We start from the raw sequence: 22,916 nt of genomic DNA on the forward strand, positions 1-22,916 counted from the left end.
TTAAACGAAACAAATCTTTACAATTATTATTCTAATTACTATTATCTTTACAATATTGTTATAGTTACTATATTCATCGATCGATATTAATTATTAACAATCATAAATAACGAAACCTAGTCGTCACTTATATTATTTACAAAGTAACGCCATCTAGTGGCAAGGTGACGTATTTAATTACACTGTTTAACAGCCTGCAATAGTTGTAAGAACGGTGTCGGTAGATGGGGCCGCTAACAATACATTAATGTCGTTAAAAGAAATAAGAAAACAATGCAATCAATCGTCAACTTCCGTAAAACACGAATAGGTCCGAATTTTCGTTTTTAGAATGTAGACCCGGACATAAGTGTTTGCAATATATACATTGACTTACAATTATATGGACGTCGGGTCCGCGCTAAAAAGTGTCCGCACTTGTAAGGCGCTAAAATCGTATACAGAGCGCGACACTCCGCTTTAGTCTTCATTTGTTCGACTGACAGCGCGATACTGCGATGACATTACAATTTAAATTTCGAATAGGTTGACTTGGGACATTTTTTTTTTTAATTTATTAAGGCTTTGGCAAAGCCATCAGCCTAAACATGAAGTTTAAATAATTATGTTTCTGTAAATATGGCCGCCACAAAGAGGATAGGCAATTTGAGGCGGCGTGCTTGGATTGACTCGGGATTTCTTAAAACGGGCCGATAGGGGTATTTTAGTTCGAGATTCGTATAATTTCGCGTTTTAATCTTCGATTAAGGCACAATAGCACTATCCTATTCCACTTTAACCTAGATTTCACAAAATAATTGAAAGTCAAAATAAAAACGACACTTTTCCCTCCAAAAGGTCCAGAGCGAATCCGGACATTTTTTTCGTGGTTTTTGTATTAGACCCGTCGTCCATTTATTTGTAAGTCAATGAATATATAGGTCTTTTTTTGTAGAATTTTAACGGCTTTGGCATAGAGTCATATAGCCTCAAGATATAGGTGATGCCCCAATGACTGTTATCTATCTAAAGAAAATAAAATTTCAAAAATAAATACCAATCGACGACCATTCGTCAAACTTAGACAACGCTTAAACAAAATGAATATACTGTTGACGTTGAATTTAAATTAAAGCGTGAAGGAGACGTTATTACGTTATGTGTTGAAAATCGGTTGGATAATTGTTTTGTATGAGAACAGGAAGAACTTAAATTTATATTTAGAAATGTAAAGAACATAATTGACACCAAGACACTCCACAACAAATGACATTTTTTTTGCTTTTACGTAATATGCAGTTACGAAATTCTAAAATAAATAACCAATTCAATTCAATGTCCAAATGATCTACCGTCTACTAAGGCGAATACTGCCTTGTAACATTGATAGTCTGTCGTAAACGGTTCAGTGTTGCTGTTTAAACAACTGTTGTTACTCCTAATTACCTGTTAAACTTATTACAATGTTGCCATCTAAATCACAGCTATAATATTTGTAGCATTTTTGACAGTTTTGCCTTCTGAAAATCTTTTTCATTAGGAAACAGAATTTAAAAGAAATCTATTTTCTTTTGAAATATTTTAAATTTATTATTGGGTAAGTTCTCTAGTCGCGCGTACCTGAACATAGCGTGGGTAGACCACCACAATCATCCGCATGGTGGATCTATGAACCAGTACGTATCGTTGTTGTTGTATTTTAGAAGGGACGTTGGCGGGTCGGATTAAATGCACTTCGAAAGTCAGAGTAGGTCCGCGCGCCTGCCGTAGTGTCCATCATTATTCTAAACAGTTTACATTATTCTATATCTATCAAATTTTATACAATGTTGCCGTCTAAATAACTGTTTTTTCTAATTATTTCTCAAAGTTTCTACAATGCTTTTATTAACTATATCTACAGGTTATTAGTAGAAAGAAACAGTGGTTCAAATGGTAACACTGATTTTAATAAGGTCATTCGTCTTACGTGTTAACCCGCTGGTTTCAAACCCTTTATACATTATTATAAGGGTAAATAAATTAACACCGGTGGCATTACCTTAAAACACTCAGAATCTTTTTGAAAACTTCAATTCGTAAATTGGTTCGACCGAAACGAACTTGGACCTCTCAGTTGTCGTGTTCGGTGAGACTGGGTAATGTGTGTTTTTGTTTCATGGGTTACTGTCAGTTAAATATAGGCTTTTCATACAACTGCAAAGAAAGAATTATTCCAAATTTATGAAACAACCAGACTGAGGATGTCCTTAAAAGATCCAGACCAAGGCCCAGTGTGTAAGAAACGTAGCAAATGGAAGTTTGTCGTCTCTGCCTACCCTATTGGGAGACAGGAGTAACGATTTATTCTGTATTTTCTAGAAAAAAAAACTTAATCCACGTATCAATTTTTTTGCCTTTTTATTTTGTTAAAAAAAAGACAAGGCCGAAGAGCATACAGCCTTCTAGCCCGTCTCCAGTCAGGCCCTATACTCTCGTTCGCCGTTCGAAACAGTTACTGTCACATAAGTAATACTCATCGAGTATAGAACCAGAAATAGAGACGAAATGTAATTTAATTTGCTTGAAAACTATTCCGCCAAATCATTACGGTGACAACTGTGCTCCGATTGGCCAGCACGAATTCGAAACAATTGACGGGTGTCATCAATTGTTTCACTTCAAATCAACCAGTTAACATGATGAAAATTGCAAAATTACATGCTTAAATATTTAATTACCGATGAAATTTGATTCCGTTGGTTTTTTAATTAGCTGTTTTTCCCCACACCACCGAATGGAATAGTACGCCATTGTTAGAGATTATTATCTTTATTACAACAAATACAGAATATTTTTTGAATATACGGAGACGTACACACAGGGCAGTTGTTGGCGCTGTACTATTTCAGTGCAAACGAGAGTTGATATTTATAAGTGACGTATCACTGATGGGTTACCAGGAATGTATGGCCCTTATTGCGTCTCCATTTCTGGTTATATACACGATGGTAATACTCGACTAAATTTAAAGACGCATGATGCAAATGAAGCTTCATACTTGACATTGTTTTTTAATTAGGTCGAGTCTTTTTTATAGTAATTGTTTCGGACGTATGTCGGACGAAGATTGTGTATAGACCCCCTGATTTTTCACTTCACTTTTCGGGATCGAACTATATACAAACATACTTTATAGTATTATTAAATAATAAATCTGAACACACTGTATATTAAAAATTATAAGTTACTTTTAATATGTATTTGGTAACAATTGTCAAATCTATGAAAACCGTCGTTTAGATAGCGAGTAAGGAATAATAATCTTAAGTGTATAATAGTGTATATATCATAAGTACCTTTATGAGGTATAATTATAACTCTTAAATACATACATTGTTCCTCTGTCGTTATTTTAATGTAATAAGATGTGCGTGGTCTTGTTTTGTTAGTGTTCTGAGTGACTTTAAAATATATATATATCAATCTGGCAAAGTATGAGTGTGTTCACCTGATGATACATGTTAACTGCCGCCTTAGAAAAATTATAATACTAAATCGCTCTTTCGCGATTTTGGCCCGTACAATTTTATTGTCACCTAAAAAACTTCAACTATACTAATTTTGTTTAACAACTAAATAACATTATTAATACAAATATCGAACAGTAAGAAAAATTCCATTCATAACCATCCCCTCAAACATACCATGCCTGGGGGCCAATCGCGCTAATTGTCAACGGTAAACCTCAAAGCTAAACCACAAACGAAACGTTGCTAATGTTCAATTATTTTTTGTGAAATGACGTCATCAGTTTGTTATAATTATTAATACGAAGATAGAACGTTAAGAACATCAGGTCCTGTACTGTCGTTATCCGTCCGACAGCCGTCCAAAATGATTACTGTTAAAAAAATTATACTCGACCTAATTTAAAACACAATGTCAAGTATGAAGATTCATTCGCATCATGCGTCTTTAAATTCCGTCTAGTTTTACTTATTTGCCAGTAATTGTTTTGGACGGATGTCGGAGTACAGGGCCTGATGTACTTAATGTTCTATTTTCGTATTAATAATTATAACAAACTGGTGGCGTCATTTCACAAAAAATAATTGAATATCATGGGAATAAAACATAGTGACATTAATAAAGTTAATATTAAAAGTAAATAAGATATTAAAAAATCGACTGATTCGGAAATTCAGAATGTCGAAGCCACTGCCCTTTGTCTTAGGCGGTTAACCGAGAGGCGGATTTTATTTCACCAGTAACGGTCATACACAATGGTAATTTTTTAAACCGCAAAGAATTTTGATAACCTGCACATCTCCTGGACGTCTGCTAATTTTTTTTAACACCACTGTTCATTGTACAGTACCAGGCTGTATATATTGCACATCGGGAAAATCCGGAAGCCACGAATATTTCCGAATGCTGTTACTGTCACTTTGAGTTGTATTATAAAAATGTTCATACAAAAACATTAATTTCTTTAATTAATATTAAATATTGTCCAAAATATATGAAATACTGTAACTGTAACGGTTATTAATTATTCCAGAATAGAGTTTTATTATTTAATAATCTTAGTATATGTAACACGTTTTTGTTTAAAAATAGGCTAAGATACGGGAATTTTACTGCTATAACTTTTACACTATATAATATATTCGCAATGCACTATACACGTAATAGTCATTTATAGCGTTATCAAACAATTTATACGAAGTTACTTAAGTAAGGTCACACCCCGGACACTCCATACAACGGTCGAAAATTATTTACCTACTACTACTACATACAGCAAGGCGCTATCTGCACACGCGCAAATGTGTGCGTGAACTGGCACGGTTACCCATCACTTTCTCCCACTAATATTTATCGGCAATAAAAATTGAAAATTCGAGAACCCTTGTCTAGCTCACGAAGTTATGGCGTCTTATTATATTGATGCAATAAATCTGTATTACATAATCTGCACTAAAGAAAACAATAACTGAATTAGTCTCAGACATAAGTTTATTTATTTACTACGTTTCATCTTTTAAAAACGACAGAAACTCCTCTCTTTATCCCGTTTAGATGATTATAAACAGACGTACACAGCACAATTCACGGCCATTATAAATAGTAACGTAAAATGATGTTATATATTAACGTACAAATTTCGTAATGAATAAATGAAAACTATATTCAAATATCAAAGTCATCTTAGAGCGAAAACGGCTCGCCGACAGCGTTATTCTCGTTCAGTCAATGTGACCGTCAATGTGCGGGACGTGCGGTATGTATAGCTAGGGAGGGGCGGAGAGTGTCCATTCTCATTACTTATTTGTTCTCTGGTAAGGTAGTAACGCGTCAACTTTGCCTATTTGACTCCTTTGATGCTATTGCCGATTATATAACTTATTGCATTAAGAAGTGATGTATATGTATATGACAATTTAACATGAAACTTTATTACTCATTATCTAACATCAAAGTCATTGACTACGTTTAATAAAGCTTCTTATTTAGTTGTCATAAATGCTGCAGTGAATAACACGATAACATATGAATAGTCCAGGGAAAGAATAATCAAACTCGCTTGGGAGAGAATTTTGGGAAAAAAATATTTTAAATTTGAAAACTTAAATATTGGTGAAAAAAGGTCCGTTTTAACTAAAAATATTTATAAGCTAATTTTTCAGAACATTGAATCTTATTAGCCTTTTTCTGATTTATGCAAAGTACACTCAGCGTTTACCGAATTGGATGGCGGTACTAACTTAAAATGTGTTTTAAGTGAATTCGATCATTCTTTCCCTGGTCTTTTCACATAGAAACGACAAAAGCGTTCGGATATTTTCGTGAATCCCGAGTTTTCCCGATGTGCAATATATACGACATGGGGCCTTACCATGAACTCTTATTAGTTCAGTATGGGTTTGTAACGACAAAAAAGCGGGATGGTGATATACACTTCATGTAGCGCTGTCTCACAACGACTCATTTTAGGTCCTAAACAGAATTGTAGAGTTCATGGTAAGGGCCCTGGCACTGTAATTCCATTGATACTCCATTTAGATTATATTGCAATTATGATAATATTTGTTATTCTGCTAAAATCTAGTTGCAATGACAATTGAGTAGATATTGTCAGTGGAAAGGCAGTGATGGCATTAATTCAATCTCTAAAGGTCGATGTTACCTCACTAAACCTATCATGGAAATTACTGTGCATATCTTAATTTTTATCAAGTTAATCAACAATTTAGTCGTCAAATTAAGTAATATGTATTTAATATTAGTAGACTACATCATCTACGTGCCGTCGACTCGTCACTGAAGAGCAGAATACCAAAAAATTGCAATGGCAGTTGAATAGTAGCTCTATGGCATCGAGTATATAACCAGAAATAGAGAAAAATGTCATTTAATCTGTTTGAAAACTATTCTGCCAAATCATTACGGTGACAACAGAACTTCGATTGGCCAGCCCGAATTCGAAACAATTGACGGGAGTCGTCAATTGTTTCACTTCAAATCGACCAGTTTAACTGGAGCTTTGGTATAATAGACGAAAATTGAATAAATACATATTTAATTATCGATGAAATGTGATTCCGTTTGTTCTGTAATTAGATGTTTTGCTGTTCCCACACCACCGAATGGAACAGCCCTCCATTGTTAGAGATTATTATTTTTATTACAATAAATACAGAATATTTTTGGAATATACGGAGACGTACACACAGGTCAGTTGTTAGCGCTGTACTATTTCAGCTTTCTAATTTGTGATTTCAGCGCAAACGAGAGTTGATATTTAAAAGTGATATAAGGCCCATTTGCCTGATGAGTTGCCAGGGATGGATGGACCTTATTTCGTCTCCATTTCTGGTTATATACTCGATGTTCGATGGCTAGCCACTGGCAAAGCATTACTCTGAACTTTTAGCAGAATAACAAAGACAAGTGAGATAATTTGAAATTAGCAGATTTGGGGTCCAAATCCACTGGATATAACAGTAAACATGAGCACTGATGAAGAATTATTTATATGTAGGATAATTTTTATAACTAACTCTAAAGCTCCTTAATACGTCATTCCTACAAAGGATACAAAGAAGTTTTGCTTTTACTATTTTTTATTTGTTTCGGGCAAATATTGTGGCCGAACAATAATTAGTAAAAAAGTGACATTGTTTAATATAACCCTGTATGTAAAGTAAATATTAAACAATTTAATTATTTAAATATTATTATAATTCGGTCTGTTACCGACCGACGACCGCATAATACCGCATTTCTATAATTATAAACAAACTTCTAGTTAATTAACATATCGAAAAATTTAAAAAAAACTTAAAACCCGACTGCAAAAATATTTCGCTGGGAATATATAAAAAAAAACATTCCCCTCTCACCTATGACCACCTTATTAGCGGTGCGTGACTATGAATCTTACTAATTCTAATCATTCGAATGGGCAAATCATTCGCCTAAGTCGAATTGAAGCACAATCATTTGACTCGAGTCGAATGATTAAATACCGAACGCCCCTGCCATTTGGTTGGGTGCTCGACTCGAATGATTATTATATCGGAACACCTCATTCATCATATCCATACCACAAAATATCCCTTTCCCCATTGACTTACAATTGTATGGACGTCGGGTCCGCGCTAAAAAGTGTCCGAACTTATAGGGCGTTAAAATCGTATACAGAGCGTCATTCACGCTTTAGTCTTCGTTTGTTTGACTGACAGCGAAGCAAGCAAAATTAGACAGTACTGCGATGACATTACAATTTAAAAGCTTTTTCATATTCCTTTACATGTCACTACGTTTAAATAGGTTGACTTGGGACATTTTTTTCGTGGTTTTTGTATTAGACCCGTCGTCCATTTATTTGTAAGTCAATGCCTTTCCCTGTCACATTTACAATGTTTATTATATATCAGAGAGGGCTAGATGATCACGAGCAGAAATGCTCTATGGAATCTATGGATTAGTACTGCTAATTAGTAATGAATGATCATTCAAATCATTCGAATAAGAATATTAACTTTTAACTGCCTCCGTGGCCGAACGGTTACCATGCCGGACTGCAACGCAGAGGTCCCAGGTTCGATTCCCGGGCCGGGAGAAATATTTGTATGGCCTACAGTTATTTCTCTCGTGAGTTTGGGTGTAATTTGTGGTTATCTATGTGTGTGTCCATGGTACCCGCGACACAGGGTTTCCCTAGTGCGGGGCTGTTGAGTGTGTGCGTTATTTATTTATTAGTAGGTTACTAATTTGACATTCGAATGACAGGATTAGCGATTACTAACGAGTCGAATATCGGAATCATTCACAATCGCGCATCGCTATATCTTATGACACTCTCACAATCAAGACGAATCTAACGACACTTCATATGTCAAAATCCATCAAGCCGGTTTTGGCTGTACAGCGTGAAAAAGAAATGAACATACAAACATACACTTGTAAAACATAACCCTCCGGCAGTCGGGTAAAAATGCAATAGCATGAGGTGTTAGGTTCTAAATTCGATTCTCATCAAAAGTAATTTAGGAAACAAATTGATTGTTGACTCTTTACACAGAAATTTTTTATTTGTTTTCAACTTTCAATATTGTAATTAAAATAACCACATCCCCAATCCGATTTCAGAGGGAGATATTACTCACTCTATGTGTATTCCTTCAAGTCTAGGTATATAATTATACTCATTGCCTATTCCGATGTCTGTTAATAACTGACAATTCCTGTGACATTTTCGTGGTTATTTCCTTTTTGTCATATCACAGATAAGTTGCAAGGTATTTGTTTTGTACGTCATGTCAATCAACTCACACGCAAATCTTAAACATTGATCTGAAGTTGTACATTTCTTGATGTCTTTGTTAATACGAACAGACTTAGCATTAGCGTAAACAGACAAAACTCGAGACTAGATTGACTTTGGCGCCTTTTAACGTTTTATGCCAAAAACAGAATGCTATGCATGCAGAATGTTAGATTAATAGAATGCCAGATTAGTGAAAAATCAAATTAGTAGGCTGCCAGATTTTCAAATGTCACTTCTAGACGTGTCACTGTATCACGAGGAATTAAGGTCCATTACGACTCCGTCATTCCTTTTCGGTCATTCTCCGACTTGTGTTCCGTGGAAATTTTCCTTATTTCAATATTCCAGTGTATTATTATTACCGTGTAATTATTAAATAATATTTCACGATACAGTACTCAAATATTAAATAATATTGCACGATAAAAAAATCGAATACTTAAATAAAAATAGTGCGAGAATTACCGTTTTGAGAAATTAACATTCCGCTTATCTCGCGTTCTGCAATTCTGACATTCTGCATTTTTGGCACAAAGCGCCAAAAGGCTTTGCAGCTATTGTAACAATGTGCTCAATGGTTAAGTTAACGCCTGTAGAGATAACTCACGGAAGTATAGATAATACGTTTATTTATCTATCGACTTTCACGCTGCTATAGCATAGGCTACACGACGGTTATGCTCGCTTCTGTAGAAATAACACGCGTGACGTAATATTTTAGAACGTGAATATTTCGTTGTTGTGCTCTTGCTAAGTCTGCACAGATGTTAATTGTTGAAATCATAAAAAAAAAATGAAATCAATAGTGGGAAGATGCTCAGTCGCAAAACGGTTTTTATGTAGTCATGTGTGGCGTCGCTAAAACGTGTCGTCACTGCTGCCGTCTTATCTAACACTTGTTTCTGAAGGTCTTTTTAGTTCTCGACGAATTTCAGTTCTGTGGTCACATTCGACCATAAATTTACGTTTATTTTTTAATGTTAATAATAATTCCATATTTGAAATACTTGGTGAATATTTGGCAAACATTTGCCCAATTATTGGACCGAATCTGTCCAACTAGAATTGGATGTCTCGTACCAAAATTATTTAGATAGTTACACGTAGACTAGAGTTGTTTTTTTATATTATTTATTAAGACTTATTATTGTATTGTTTTGTTATGTGCTGATTTGGGTACAGTGATAAAATTTACTATTTTTTTTTAATGATGATACTAAATCGGGTAGGCTTAGTGTCATGGATTTCGGTTTAACAGAATCTTGTATTGTACCTTTACTTGTCATTCGGAATCATTTTAAGAATCTTAAGCCTGCTATCTATCTTTGGTTTAAGCAAGATCAGATTTGCGTTATTAAAAATTCCACTAGCAAGTTTTTAAATGACCTTGAAATATTCATATTTTTTCTTGTTTATCGAAGCAAGACTAGTATTATGTAACTATTTTTCTCAAGTTCGCTGTCTCATATTTGGAGTTTTCAGCAATGGACGTTTTGTGATTTTATGTTTGCCATACATGGCCAAGACGTAGACAGGAGAAACGAATGCATAGACAATTTTTAAAAGTGTAATTTGCCAGTGCTTTATGGTCATTTTTAAGCAACTGGAGTGTGCATTTTAACTCCCTTAAAACTCCCCCTAAGATAATCTTTACCTGTGCATCGACACAAACATTTTGCTGCTTGGATATTGATCTTTTTTATTACAGAAATTTATTCAGATAATGCTAAATTTTACATGAATGGCATTGTAAGGTTTTTATTGGTGACATAATCACATGACAATATTAGCGTGGTCTTTGCGCGGAAGATACGGTCCAGTTTTTCTCATAGCATCTTCCTGTTCACATAGATGCTTTTGAGGCAGGCCGTTATTCTACAACGCCATCGATTTGTGCACGTATCCAAATCAACACATCTCTAGAATTATGAATTGTTAGTATTTTTTACTCATAGTTGAAGAACTCATTATAAATTAAGATATTATTATTGTGAGATTTAATATTTCCCATTTCTAAAGGGGTACGGCTTGAATTTATTGGTGACACTTGTTTTTTTTGACCACGCGCGGACAATTCGCGTAAGTTTCCAAATGAAGGTGAACTATTGGGTATATCTTTGTCTTACGAAATAGGTCTATCGAACAAAAATATTTCCAATAGCTCTACCAGTGAAACTAATAATTTTGTTATTAATTATATTATTTTATTGTTTTGATAAAATTATCAATCATACCCCGAAGAAATACATTAAATACCTGTTAGGTAAATTAATTAATAAAAAAAGTTTAATCAATAATTACGAATTTTTATTTCAATATATTTTTCAGTCATTTCTTGCTTGATTTTTGTAAATCGGTTTCACGATTGTAATTTTCAACGATATCCTATAAAAGTATAAACTACCTTTTACTCAAGAACGCCTAGGGGTATTAGAGTTGAAATCAAAACAATACCCACTTCTCATGGGATCATCATCCAATGTCCCGTAAAATTAACAGAACTATCAATTGACTAAAAAAATATAATGAAAAGGCTACCCTATCACCTATCACTAAAAATTTCCTCACTGCTTATTAACATGACAAAATAAATTATCCCATGGTTTACCCAAAAAGCATATACGTCTATGTTGGACGGAGTATAAAACGACCCATTCACTACCCGCACGGCAGTCCACAGCACAGGCAGGAGACTGCCCACAGACTATCCTGCGTATGGCCCACTTAAGGAGTCTCGCAGGAGGACGCATTGCAGGATGGTTTGTACTCTGCGACTACATTCATAATCCTGCATTACGCGGCGTACTGCAATGCAGGATAATGAATGACCCCTTTAAAGAAGGCCACCGCTCCAAATGTTCGTTGTGAAATCACTTTAGATATCGTGTTCGTGGTGATTAAAATAATTTTGAATATTTTTAATATGTACTGAATTTTTAGTCACATTTAACCGTAACACAAATTGTAGTTGAAAATGACTTGCGCTATAAATTATAATAGTCATCGTTCATTCAATTAAGGCATTCATTACGCCTCGCGCCTCGTTGGTCTCGTGTAAGCCAGGTGCCCAACACGACATACATACACAACATGACAATCGAAAAATAATTGTATATTTTTTGCCAATTTCCTTGTATTTCAAAAAAATAAACAAAAAATACGGTACATTATGCAAAATTTGTACGTGAGCTCCGAGACAACACAGGTATACCTAGAAATAATAATTCGGTTGTATCTTCTAAACAAAGGGGCGACTAATTCTAAAATTTCGCGACTAGAACCGTCTCACGACTTTTTCTGAGTGCAATCAGTTATATGCTAGGAGCTGTGGTTCTCGAGATTCAAATGGTGCCGCCGGATTAAGCATATTTCAGAGTGGACAGTAAAACACCTTAATACCTTCAAAACGGCGTAACGACTAAATCTAATTTTTTACGACTAGACTAAATCACGATTTTTTAGTGAAATCGGATCTAAGCTAGGTGTTGTGGCTATCGAGATTGAGAAATGGTGCCGCTGGAATATGCTTATTCCGGCGTGGACAGTAAAACACCCTTATAACTTCAAAACGGCGTAACGACTAAATCTATTTTTTTTATGACTAGACTAAACCACGACGTTTTTTAGTGAAATCAGATCTAAGCTAGGTGTTGTGGCTCTCGAGATTAAAAAATAGTGCCGTTGGAATAAACTTATTCCAGGGTGGACAGCAAAACACCCTTATAACTTGACTCACCTATTATAACTTCAAACATCCTTATAACTTCTAATTTTTTACGACTAGACTAAATCATGACTTTTTAGTGTAATCCGATCTAAGCTAGACGTTGTGGTTCTCGAGATTGAGAAATGGTGCCGCTGGAATAAGCTTATTTCAGCGTGGACAGTAAGACACCCTTTTAACTTCAAAATGGCTTAACGACTAACTCAAATTTTTTACGACTAGACTAAATCACGACTTTTTTTAGTGTAATCAGATCTAAGCTAGTTATTGTGGTTCTCGAGATTGAGAAATGGTGCCGCTGGAATAAGCTTATTCCTACGTGGACAGTAAGACGTCCTTATAACTTTGAACGGCTAAATCGCCAAAAAAGCGAATCGACTAAATCTTGTTTTTTTACGACTAGAAACGACTAAATAGCGACTTTTTATCTGGCAAGTCAAATCACGCTGCAATAAGGCACGCACTATTTCGTTACAAAAATTCTAGTGTCGGCAGACTAAAAAGCACGTAAGTCCAAAACCAACATTCCAATTCATCCCCTAAGGGGTCCGTGTAATGAACGCCGGGGGCCCGTGGCGAGCCTACCTAACATAACGGAACAGCAACTGTCGTACTAAATATTCATACGTAAATATAAAGTTTTAGACCAGTTTAACTTGAGCTTTGCTATAATGGACGTAAATTGAAAAATTACATATTTAATTACCGATGAAATGTGACTCCGTGTGTTTCTAATTAGATGTTTTGCAGAATTTCCTACATCACCGAATGGAACAGCTCCCCATAGTCAGACATATTATCGTTATCACAATAAATACTGAATATTTTTGGAATATACGAAGACGCACGCACAGGTCAGTTGTTGGCGCTGTACTATTTCAGCATTCTAATTTGTTGATTGCAGCGCAAACGAGAGTTGATATTTAAAAGTCATACAGGGTCCGCCATCTAACGTTTTTTTTTTCAACTAGTGCTTATTTCGTGAATAGTAACACTTAGCTCATGTTTGATTTGACAGATAATTAGTTTTATCCTTCCGCTGAACGAATATGGTTGTGTATACGCTTGAACAACGCTGGGAAATATTGCGACATTACTTTGAAAATCATGGTAATATTGCAGAATGTGTGAGAAAATTGCGTACGGATTTTGGAAGAAGAGAAGCACCGTCAGCTCCGTATGTTCGTTATCTTGTGAAAAAAGTGAAAGAAACTGGCATCCTCATCGATAAACCAATGCGTGAAAAGCCCAAAACAGTGCGTACACCCGAGAATATTGCTGCTGTTGCAGAAAGTGTGCGTGAAGCGCCATCAACATCAATTCACCGTCGTTCTCAACAATTGAACATTTCGGAGACATCATTGAGACGAATTTTGCATAAAGACCTTGGTATGACGCCATACAAAGTCCAATTGGTTCAGGAGTTGAAGCCAACTGACCATCCAATGCGTTTTCGCTTCGCTACGTGGGCCTGCGATCGACTTACAGAAGATGCCGATTTTGCAAAAAAAATCATCTTTTCAGATGAAGCTCATTTTGATCTTGGCGGGTATGTAAACAAGCAAAATTGTCGCATTTGGGGCACAGAAAACCCGCACGCATACATTGAAAAGCCGACGCACCCAAAACGAGTCACTGTTTGGTGCGGATTTTGGTCCAGAGGCATAATTGGGCCATTTTTCTTCGAAAATGAGCAAGGAGTGGCCGTAACAGTCAATGGCGATCGTTATCGGGCCATGTTGAACGAATTTTTGTTCACAAAAATTGAAAAGGAGGATATTGGCAACATTTGGTTTCAACAGGACGGCGCTACGTGCCACACAGCCGAAGCTACACTCAATGTTTTGCGCCCTGTTTTTGAAGATCGCATTATCAGCCGCAGAGCTGATGTCGTTTGGCCACCTCGGAGCTGCGATTTGACACCGTTGGACTATTATTTGTGGGGTGCCGTCAAAGATAAGTGTTACGCCGACAAGCCAGAGACAATTGACGCTTTAAAGGACAATATTCGTGAAGCCATTGGTGAAATACAGCTGCACACAATCGATAATGTGCTTAAAAATTGGACCGATCGTGTAGGCTACTGCATGGCCAGCCGAGGCAGCCATTTGAATGAAATTATTTTTCATTATTAACCGGAAGGATTGTACTTTCAAATAAAAAAAGAAATTTGAGAAAATATTCAGTAGTTTTTTTTTTAATTTCATTTAAAAAAAAAAAAGTAATTTGGCGGACCCGTTACAAGGCCCATTTGCGTGGTGAGTTGCCAGGAATGGATGACCCTTATTTCGTCTATATTTCTGGTTATATACTCGATTTTTCAACATAATAATTCTCTTTACGTATTCCAACATTATAAAATAACACAACAATCTCAGTACAGAGTATTAAAAACCGACCTCAAAAATCCGTGGAATTACATCTATTTGCCAAGTTTTATTGAAATCGGTTACCGGAAATTGTGCGAAACCGGATTCAGCCCCTAGTTTGCCACCCTTAGAGGTGGAATATTTTCTTCAAATTTAAATGAGACCAATACTAAGTTACCCTCTTTCCAACAAAAAAAGAATCACCAAAATCGGTTAACAAATACCGGAGTTATCGCGTAATATACAAAAAAAAAACATAGTCGAATTTAGTAGGTTCCTCCTTTTTTGAAGTCGGTTAAAAATAAACTTGGTATTTAGAAACAAAAAACATTTTTTACTTATGTGCTTTAGTCTTCCGATTCTAGAATTGTCACTTAAGCCTAAGTCGTGTTGTGTATGTTTAGGGCGCTTTCAAATTAGACGCTTATAATAATAATAAGCATTTATTTCGGACCTGAATCCATATATAATTAGTAACAGACTTATAAACTATGTTAGTAAGTGCATTAATTACATTATACGAGCATTATATTTATTCATATATATGTGGGAATGTAAACAATAAACAGTAACCATAGTTTTCTAATTATTTTCTTTAATTTGTACGGCAAACAACGTAACACAAATCTGACAACTTTTGACACTTCTTATTTCTTTTTAATAATACTTCTCAGCAAAAAGGTAGGAACACAAACCGTTTACAATTAAATAAGAAAAATACTACCAATCCCACATAATTATAAATATATGTAAATACATTTATTTGGTGCTGGTGCACACTCGCTGCAGGAGGCTTGTCGATTTCTCATAGCTTGGAAACCATTCGTGTGCTTCTGCAAACCGGCCATTCTAACATTCAGTGTTCTCAGCCCAATTACCGTAGACATTTCGGTGTCCTCAGCCTAATTACCATAGCCATTGCTTTTTCTCGCTTAATATACCCAATAACATTGAAATATGAACGAGTTAACTATATGTTAACTATCAGTATGTCTAAATTGCATTAGAATAAAAACTTTTTGAACTTTTTAATTACCGTATCCACGGCTACGGTAATTAGATCTAATTCTCGTTTCCATAAAATATTCGTGTTTTAATAACTCGAAAACTACTTTGTTCTAATGCCATTTAGACATATTGATAGTTAAGCTTAAAGTTGTTCATATTTCAATGTTATTGGGTTACATTAAGCAACAAAAAACAATGACTACAGTAATTAGGCTGAGGATATCGAAATGGTTACGGTAATTAGGCTGAGAACTGTGAATGTCAGAACGGCCGAAACATTATAGATGCGCTACTGCAGTGGCGCAGCAGTTCTAACAGCATCATGAATGCATTGTTATATTAGACAATATGCTACGGCGCTGTATGCGTTTTGAGTAAATGCCATCCACAGATTGCAGGTGTATGATTGGCAGTAGACTTTGAACAGGGTGACCTTGACTTCTACTGTATACCTTACGCCTTACGTTCTCTCTGTACCATGTCATCTTTAAGCGACTCGACTATAAAAGCGTTGCAGTGATTTTTTCATACAATATTTAGAAGCACAGCTGCAGCGCCACTGTCGCGCCACTTTTGCAGACTAGATATTGTATGAAAATTAGTAGAGACACAGACGTGCCGCTACACCGTCTAAGTTGAAGGCGCCCTTATTTGGAAGCTTGTAAAACTGTAGCAGATTTTTGTGTGGTATAACAAAGAAACTGAATAAAAAAAAATAAAACAACATAAAAATTCTAAATATAATTTAATACTTTCTCAAAAAAAAACAACAAAATATGTGAGACAGAAAATGCAGAAAGTAAATTGAAATGATTATTTACAATAAACTTGAAACAAAAACAGTGTTTACCCTTACTCTACGTACTTTTGAACCTTATTGTGTAATATTTTATAGGACACTTTAATGTTTGACTACTAGGTACTGTTCGCCTCTGGTTAATGCTTGAAATAGAGCCACTATCGATGCACTTATGTTAATTTAAATTTGATTATAAAATTTTAGAATAATTTCAACTTCATCAAGGCTCCACGCACATTAGCGCTTATAAATGTTACAACTAAATAGTCGCATGCATAAATAATATTTGAAGGTCACTTCTACTGCTCTTACAAAATTGGAACTATCGAACACTTGTTTTAGTCTGTATAACATTTGTTCTGTACCTCAAAATTAAAACGGAATCTTTCAACTTATGCATCTGCTACAGGATTTTTTTTCTTAGAAACTATATAAGTACAAACTTGAAACTTGGCATAGTTAGTGGGTATGATTACAATGCTTACACTTAATTTAAAAAAAATTAAAAACAAACAGTGTTCGAAAGTTCGTTTTTCAATTTTTTTGAACATTATTCGAAATTAGAACAAACTTGACTTGGCACTAAAATGTAGGAATCTAATATTTTATTTTTAATATTATATTTTATAATTATTTATTATCTATGCACTGCTACAGTTCAAGTTCAAATTTGAAATCGTTGTTTTTTATATCTTTCTATTTCCTCGTCAGACTTCTTTGACAATTAATTGAAATTATTAAGGCCATTGCAATCTAGACTTAAAAAGCTTTCTAGTTTATATTTATTCTACATATTTTTCTATGTATCACATACACACAATGTTTTATCTGTACTCTACGAAATAGGCACATTTTTGGTTAGGTTTTTTTTTTATATATGCAAGAAATTGGTTTATACGTCCACAAGTGAAAAATAGGTCAAATTATTATTTTTTCAAATCTGCAATGATTGCCATGCCGCCATTTTAATCTTCATCATCTCTACAATTCTCAAATAAGTTTATAAAAAGGCGGTAATATTTTTAAAATTGTCCAATCACGTTTTTCTCTTAGCATCTAATCTAAATCTTAGGCTAAAATCGCAATTGTAAGCTGTTTTTTGTCTGAGGCACACTTCAATATATCTAATAACAATATAATAATTTTACATATATTTTTGTTAATAATAATATATAACTACTGGAGTAAATGACCTTCGCGTTTTTTATGTAAAAATTATTTACGGCCTCTATCTATTGTCGTCAGAAAAAATTATAATTTATTCAAAATGAACACTTATGTCAGCTGTATTTGACATAAATTGTCATAAAACATTTTATGCCAAGAACGGATGACATATCTACTATACAATCCCTCATAAGGCGCCTTCAAATTTAGACGCTTGTTGGAGCACTAAATTTTCATACAATATCCATAATAGTCTGCAATAGTGGCGCGCGCGAGTCATGACAGTAGTGCTGCAATTGCGCTTTTAAACTGCAGGGCTTTTATAAGCGTCAATTTGAAGGCACCTTTAGTTATCATACAATGGAAACATTTATTGTATTACTATAGAAACTCAGGTTACGAACTAACCAGTTACTTTTGAACCCAGAAAATGCTGTGAATGTTATTTACTTTTGAAAGTTTACGAATGTACGAGAGTCCAAATATAACTGGTGAGTCCTTTACAAAAAATAATTAATAATTTTTGAACAATTTTGCAAAAAAAACTATCTATTGGGTTTGATTTGTGGCTTAATCAACAGAGTTAATTGTAATGGTCTTACCCTTGGGATCGTCGAAACGGTCCATGGTCTTGATATCCATCATCATCATGATGCCATAGAATGTGATAGACAGAAGAATGGCAACCACGAACAGGCCTGCCCAGATGGGAGCGCTGAAGAAACCAACACAGTTGAAGGATTCGCCCCACGCGGGCACTGTTTCTGTGACGTTGAAGTAAGGTTGGACCTGGTTTAATTGAGAGGGTTATTGCAAATGAGAAACACTGTGCAGTGTAGAAAATGAAACTATAAAACTTAATTTCAATGGCCTCTTGAAGCATCCTGGGTAGATAACGGACTTCAAACCCCAGGTCCTTGCAAAAGGCCATTGAAATTTTAAAAAATCCAAATTTCAACAGGGAAGATGCTTTCTCCGTACCACCAGTTTGGGAACCAGTATTTCCTCTGATGAAAAATCCCATACAGACATAAGACTGCAGTACTAATTCATATGTTTGAATTTATTCTAATTTCCATTATTAATTAATAATAAATTTAACTTAATAAAAACTCATATTGTTAAAATAAAATTATTTGTAAAACAGCATAAATTGGAATGTTTCTTTATAAAATTAAAAATAAGTTACTTAGTCAATAACTTTTATAACTATAGTGAAAAAATAGGGTGGTTTGCATTAATATTAGACATAACTGGTTGATGACTGTAACACCTCAGTCAAGCGTGACCATGGGATCTGTAAAGGGCCCGAAACGTCGGTTTGTTTGACAAAACAAATATACGCGATTTAAATCTGGAAAAATAGTTTAATTTCCTATGTGTAACAATCGCGAAAATCTAAGAACTCGATGCTGTACAATGTGCATATAAGCATTAAAATGAATTAGCCAATTTTACTCATTAAAAAAAAAATGCGAGTTCATGATAGGTTACCCCGCGTACAAAAATTGCCACTCTGGTTTTCAATGAGCCCTTATTAAATTATTATTAATCAGCCCTTAAATTACTAAAAAAGAGAGTAGTAAAGCAGATATGCATAGGCAGTTTTACTACTCTCTATTTTAGCAGAATACCAAACATAATCGTGCCATTGCCACTGTATCCACACACTACTGAGATAATTTAAAATTAGTAGGCTTGGGGCCTTGAAAAATCAGTCTTCAAGCAAAAACCAGTTAGGCTGCTGGTATGTCTAAACTTACCTTCAAGTCCTGGAAGACCAAGCTATAAGACCTTGTCACATTGATGGGACTGAAGGTAACATTTTGTCCACAGCGATAGGAATTGTCAAGAAGAGCATACACTTCAGTTGTGGCTGGGATATATTCTGAATCATTAGCCAATTTTACCTCAATGGAGTCTGGAAATATATTATTATATTATTCTAATGAGTTTCTCTAGTTTATGTATATAGGTATCTAGGTGTTACAACAGTCCTTTATGCAGAGCGGGCATGAAGGGCCAAGAAATGGCTGCACACATCCTAATGCAATGCTCCAGCTGTAGGGCGTCATTGGAGGTTGTGACATGTGCCTTCCAAGTATGGAACATCAAGCGGTAGCATTGGTGAGTAGCAGTTACATCCGTCACTTGTCAGAATCTAGTCTCTCTATTATCTCTCAGCTCAATATTTGCCGTGCTCGTTCAAGCCACAATGTCACAATGTGTGAGCATTCTGATGCCATTCCTGTCCAATGACATAGCTTCTCTACAGAGCTTGGTATTGCAGAGCATTTGATTGGCCGAGCTTTTGAATATTCAAGACCCTTGCGCTGTAGCTATACTTCTCGAGAGAGGTGTGTGCTATTGTTCAGCAGAGTGAGTTTAGCCAGGCTGTATGCTATCCCTAGTACAAGTGTACAATTGCAGTCAGTGAAGTGCTTTTTTAATTATATATTTAATTAGAAACTGTAGTGTCTACAGCAATAAACATACTTCACTTGTAGTTCCACATTATATAATATAATTTTTTATTTTATTTTACATTATAAGGCTGTTGTATCTTCAACACAGCCATTTATTTTATTTATTTTAAATTAAGTAAGAACATCAGAGAAATTTGTAAATTTGCTAGCTCAGTCTGTAAATTGGCAGAGCAGTTGAGCCACATTGAGGCAAGCCTCTGGAATCCAGTCAAACTGAAGCAATTTCTCTTGTCTTTAATTGTTTGATCTTTGTATTAATAATCCAAGTCCTTCTTCCAAGTCAGTCTTTATAATGGCTCCAACAATTTACATGATTATTGAAGTCGGGGTTAAAAATGACTAAGACCATCAATGTACAGTTGAATTTAAAAAAAATGCATACCTTAGAATTAAATCAAAAAGAATTAACAAGTATTTTTATATAAACTCAGACAGTCAAGGCACTCTACATGCACTATCATCAGTCACCCAAACTTCAAAGATTGTACAGAACTGTGTAATTATACTGAGTACTCTTGGGGAAAGAAATAATGTGGTCCTGTGTTGGGTTCCTGGTCACTCTGACGTCGAAGGTAATGAGGCACTGGCCTCCCTAGTGGCCAGTAGGCCACTACGAAGACCTTCATTGGTCCCGAGCTCTTTATAACGATAAAGCACAGCCTGGCAAAGCTCACTTTGCTAGCTTTGAGAGCAGACACGCTCCCGAGACGTGTGGCTGCAGACTAGAGCATTCAAAAGCAGCTGCCTACAGTCCCAAACACAGTAGGGAAGCTTTGTCACGTTATAGGAATGGCATCAGAATGTTGACTAGAGTCTTAAAAGGGCATTGTGGCTTGAATAAGCACATGTCAAATATTAGGCAGAGAGAAAACAGAGAATGTAGTTTCTGCCACAAAGTGGATGAAACTCCTGTCCATCTAATGGGCGTACAAAGTTCTATAGTGGGTAGGCACTGGCCACACCCAGAGGATATAAAAACTGTTGGAGCCACGAAAGTCCTTCAGTTCCTAAATGTTGATGTTTTTGGCTCAAAACTGTAATTAGTGGTGATCACAATAGGTCAGTTAATGATCTCAGCGATGACAGGCTGCATAGGCCCCGAATGAGACACCCTAATAATAAAAATAGTATTAAAAATAAAATTCACACTCACTGAACATCCAATATCCTCCCTTGCTAACGAAATTCAAGGTAACATTGGTATTATCGTTAAATAACAAAGTGCTGTTCTGTGTTCCATCATTAAAAACAGATTCACCGGACCCCGCATAAGTCAAATTGCTTTCTCCATAACCATTGTTGAATATAACTCGTGAGAAATAAATACGCAGACCGCTGATATGGTAATCATTAGTCTGTGCTTGGGTCTGTCGTTTCATTCTTGACATGGGTACTGTCCAGGATGGATAATGAGCTGTGTAGATAGAGACTATAGAATTGTATTTGGCCGATAGATTTTCCAATGTTGATTGCATGAAGTCATTATGTCTGCGAAGGAGGTCGGATCTTGATTCACCTTCTTGTGCGTCCTTGAGGTTGATAAATAAGTATTTTCCACTCTGCGGTACGATATCGGCAGAGAGACCATTTTCAGTGAGTTTGATGTGATCAACATTTTCAGGGTCCGCAAGCTTGTTAAGCACACGTAGTGGGTTTTCAACTGACGGTATATATAACGCGTTCCCAATTATAGAATGCAGATACGGGAAAGACGACTCACCATCGTTGTTTTTCAACGAAAAGTCTTCGACAGACAAAGTTTCCTCGATGAAAATAACTGTAAATGGATCCTTCTGAAGCTCGTGTTTAAGCAACAGACCGAATTCCGGGAACGTTACCTTTGTTAATGGGTTAGATTTTTGCGAAACCTGCGCCAAATTGCCCCATAAAAACACGGGGACCTGCACCGTAGCTATACACTGTACCACGCTGAAAACGACAATGATAGACGCTAAGCGGCAATACGCCATTTCGAATAGCTTATTTAATTTAACACTAATGGACGTTTGCGGACTAAAATTACTATTTTAGCCCGAAATTCGTATTAAAAAGACGAAAATGGGCGATGAATACTGTGACCATCGGTCATGTGAAAAATGATCATATGATGTTATACTAACTGGTTTATTACGCTTACTTGGATAGCGCTAGTCGTGAACATTAGTTGTCAAAACTCTTACGATATCAGAAGTTCCTCGTACTATCGCTGACCGTTTTAATTTAGTTGGATAATAGTTTGACGTTTGTCTATGGTTGTTTAGTGTTACCAGTTTTTGCCAAATAATGAATAATATTTACTCCGTATTATGTCCGTCCGTAGAGCAAGCTCACAGAACTTGTCTCATTTTGAGTTACGTACAAGTACAAATACAGTGCGAGCATTCAATATTATGAATTACAAGACTTTCTTAAGAGTCATTATTATACTTACGAACGAGCGCGAGTGCAAAAGCGAAAATAGCTTGCAGTACGGTGTTATATATAGTATAAAACGTTATAAAAGAAGAACGTTATTTGTTTCTTTCATTTGACATACCGTTGCCATGCAATTTAGCGGATAGCGATT

The 22,916-nt window shown here is 35.5% G+C and overlaps 2 protein-coding genes across 2 annotated transcripts in view; one reads left to right on the plus strand and one right to left on the minus strand.

The window, feature by feature from the left end:
* Positions 1 to 14,656, plus strand: part of LOC113225755 — a 140,297-nt gene extending 125,641 nt beyond the window's left edge. The window contains exon 18 of the mRNA XM_026458165.1: positions 13,644 to 14,656. Coding sequence (XP_026313950.1) covers positions 13,644 to 14,656 — 1,013 coding nt within the window. The remainder of the gene's footprint in view (positions 1 to 13,643) is intronic.
* A 2,723-nt stretch (positions 14,657 to 17,379) lies between these two features.
* Positions 17,380 to 22,424, minus strand: LOC113225740 (V-type proton ATPase subunit S1). The gene is made up of 3 exons (XM_026458142.1): positions 21,504 to 22,424; positions 19,628 to 19,785; positions 17,380 to 18,653 (listed from the first exon to the last, which is right to left on the minus strand). Exons 1-3 carry the CDS (start codon positions 22,318 to 22,320, stop codon positions 18,435 to 18,437), a joined length of 1,194 nt encoding a protein of 397 aa, XP_026313927.1. The 5' UTR covers positions 22,321 to 22,424; the 3' UTR covers positions 17,380 to 18,434.
* Positions 22,425 to 22,916: the final 492 nt, after the last annotated feature.

The sequence above is a fragment of the Hyposmocoma kahamanoa genome, unplaced genomic scaffold, assembly GCF_003589595.1.
Source record: "Hyposmocoma kahamanoa isolate Upper Pololo Valley unplaced genomic scaffold, ASM358959v1 172, whole genome shotgun sequence".
NCBI lineage: Eukaryota > Metazoa > Arthropoda > Insecta > Lepidoptera > Cosmopterigidae > Hyposmocoma > Hyposmocoma kahamanoa.

What these genes read in the sequence shown, in the direction of transcription:
- LOC113225740 (XM_026458142.1), bottom strand. Translation starts at nt 22,320, where the DNA reads ATGGCGTATTGCCGCTTAGCGTCTATCATTGTCGTTTTCAGCGTGGTA. An exon ending in GGGAGGATATTGGATGTTCA is followed by an intron (nt 19,786 to 21,503) that starts GTGAGTGTGAAT and finishes ATATATTTCCAG; the next exon opens with ACTCCATTGAGGTAAAATTG. An exon ending in TGGTCTTCCAGGACTTGAAG is followed by an intron (nt 18,654 to 19,627) that starts GTAAGTTTAGAC and finishes CAATTAAACCAG; the next exon opens with GTCCAACCTTACTTCAACGT.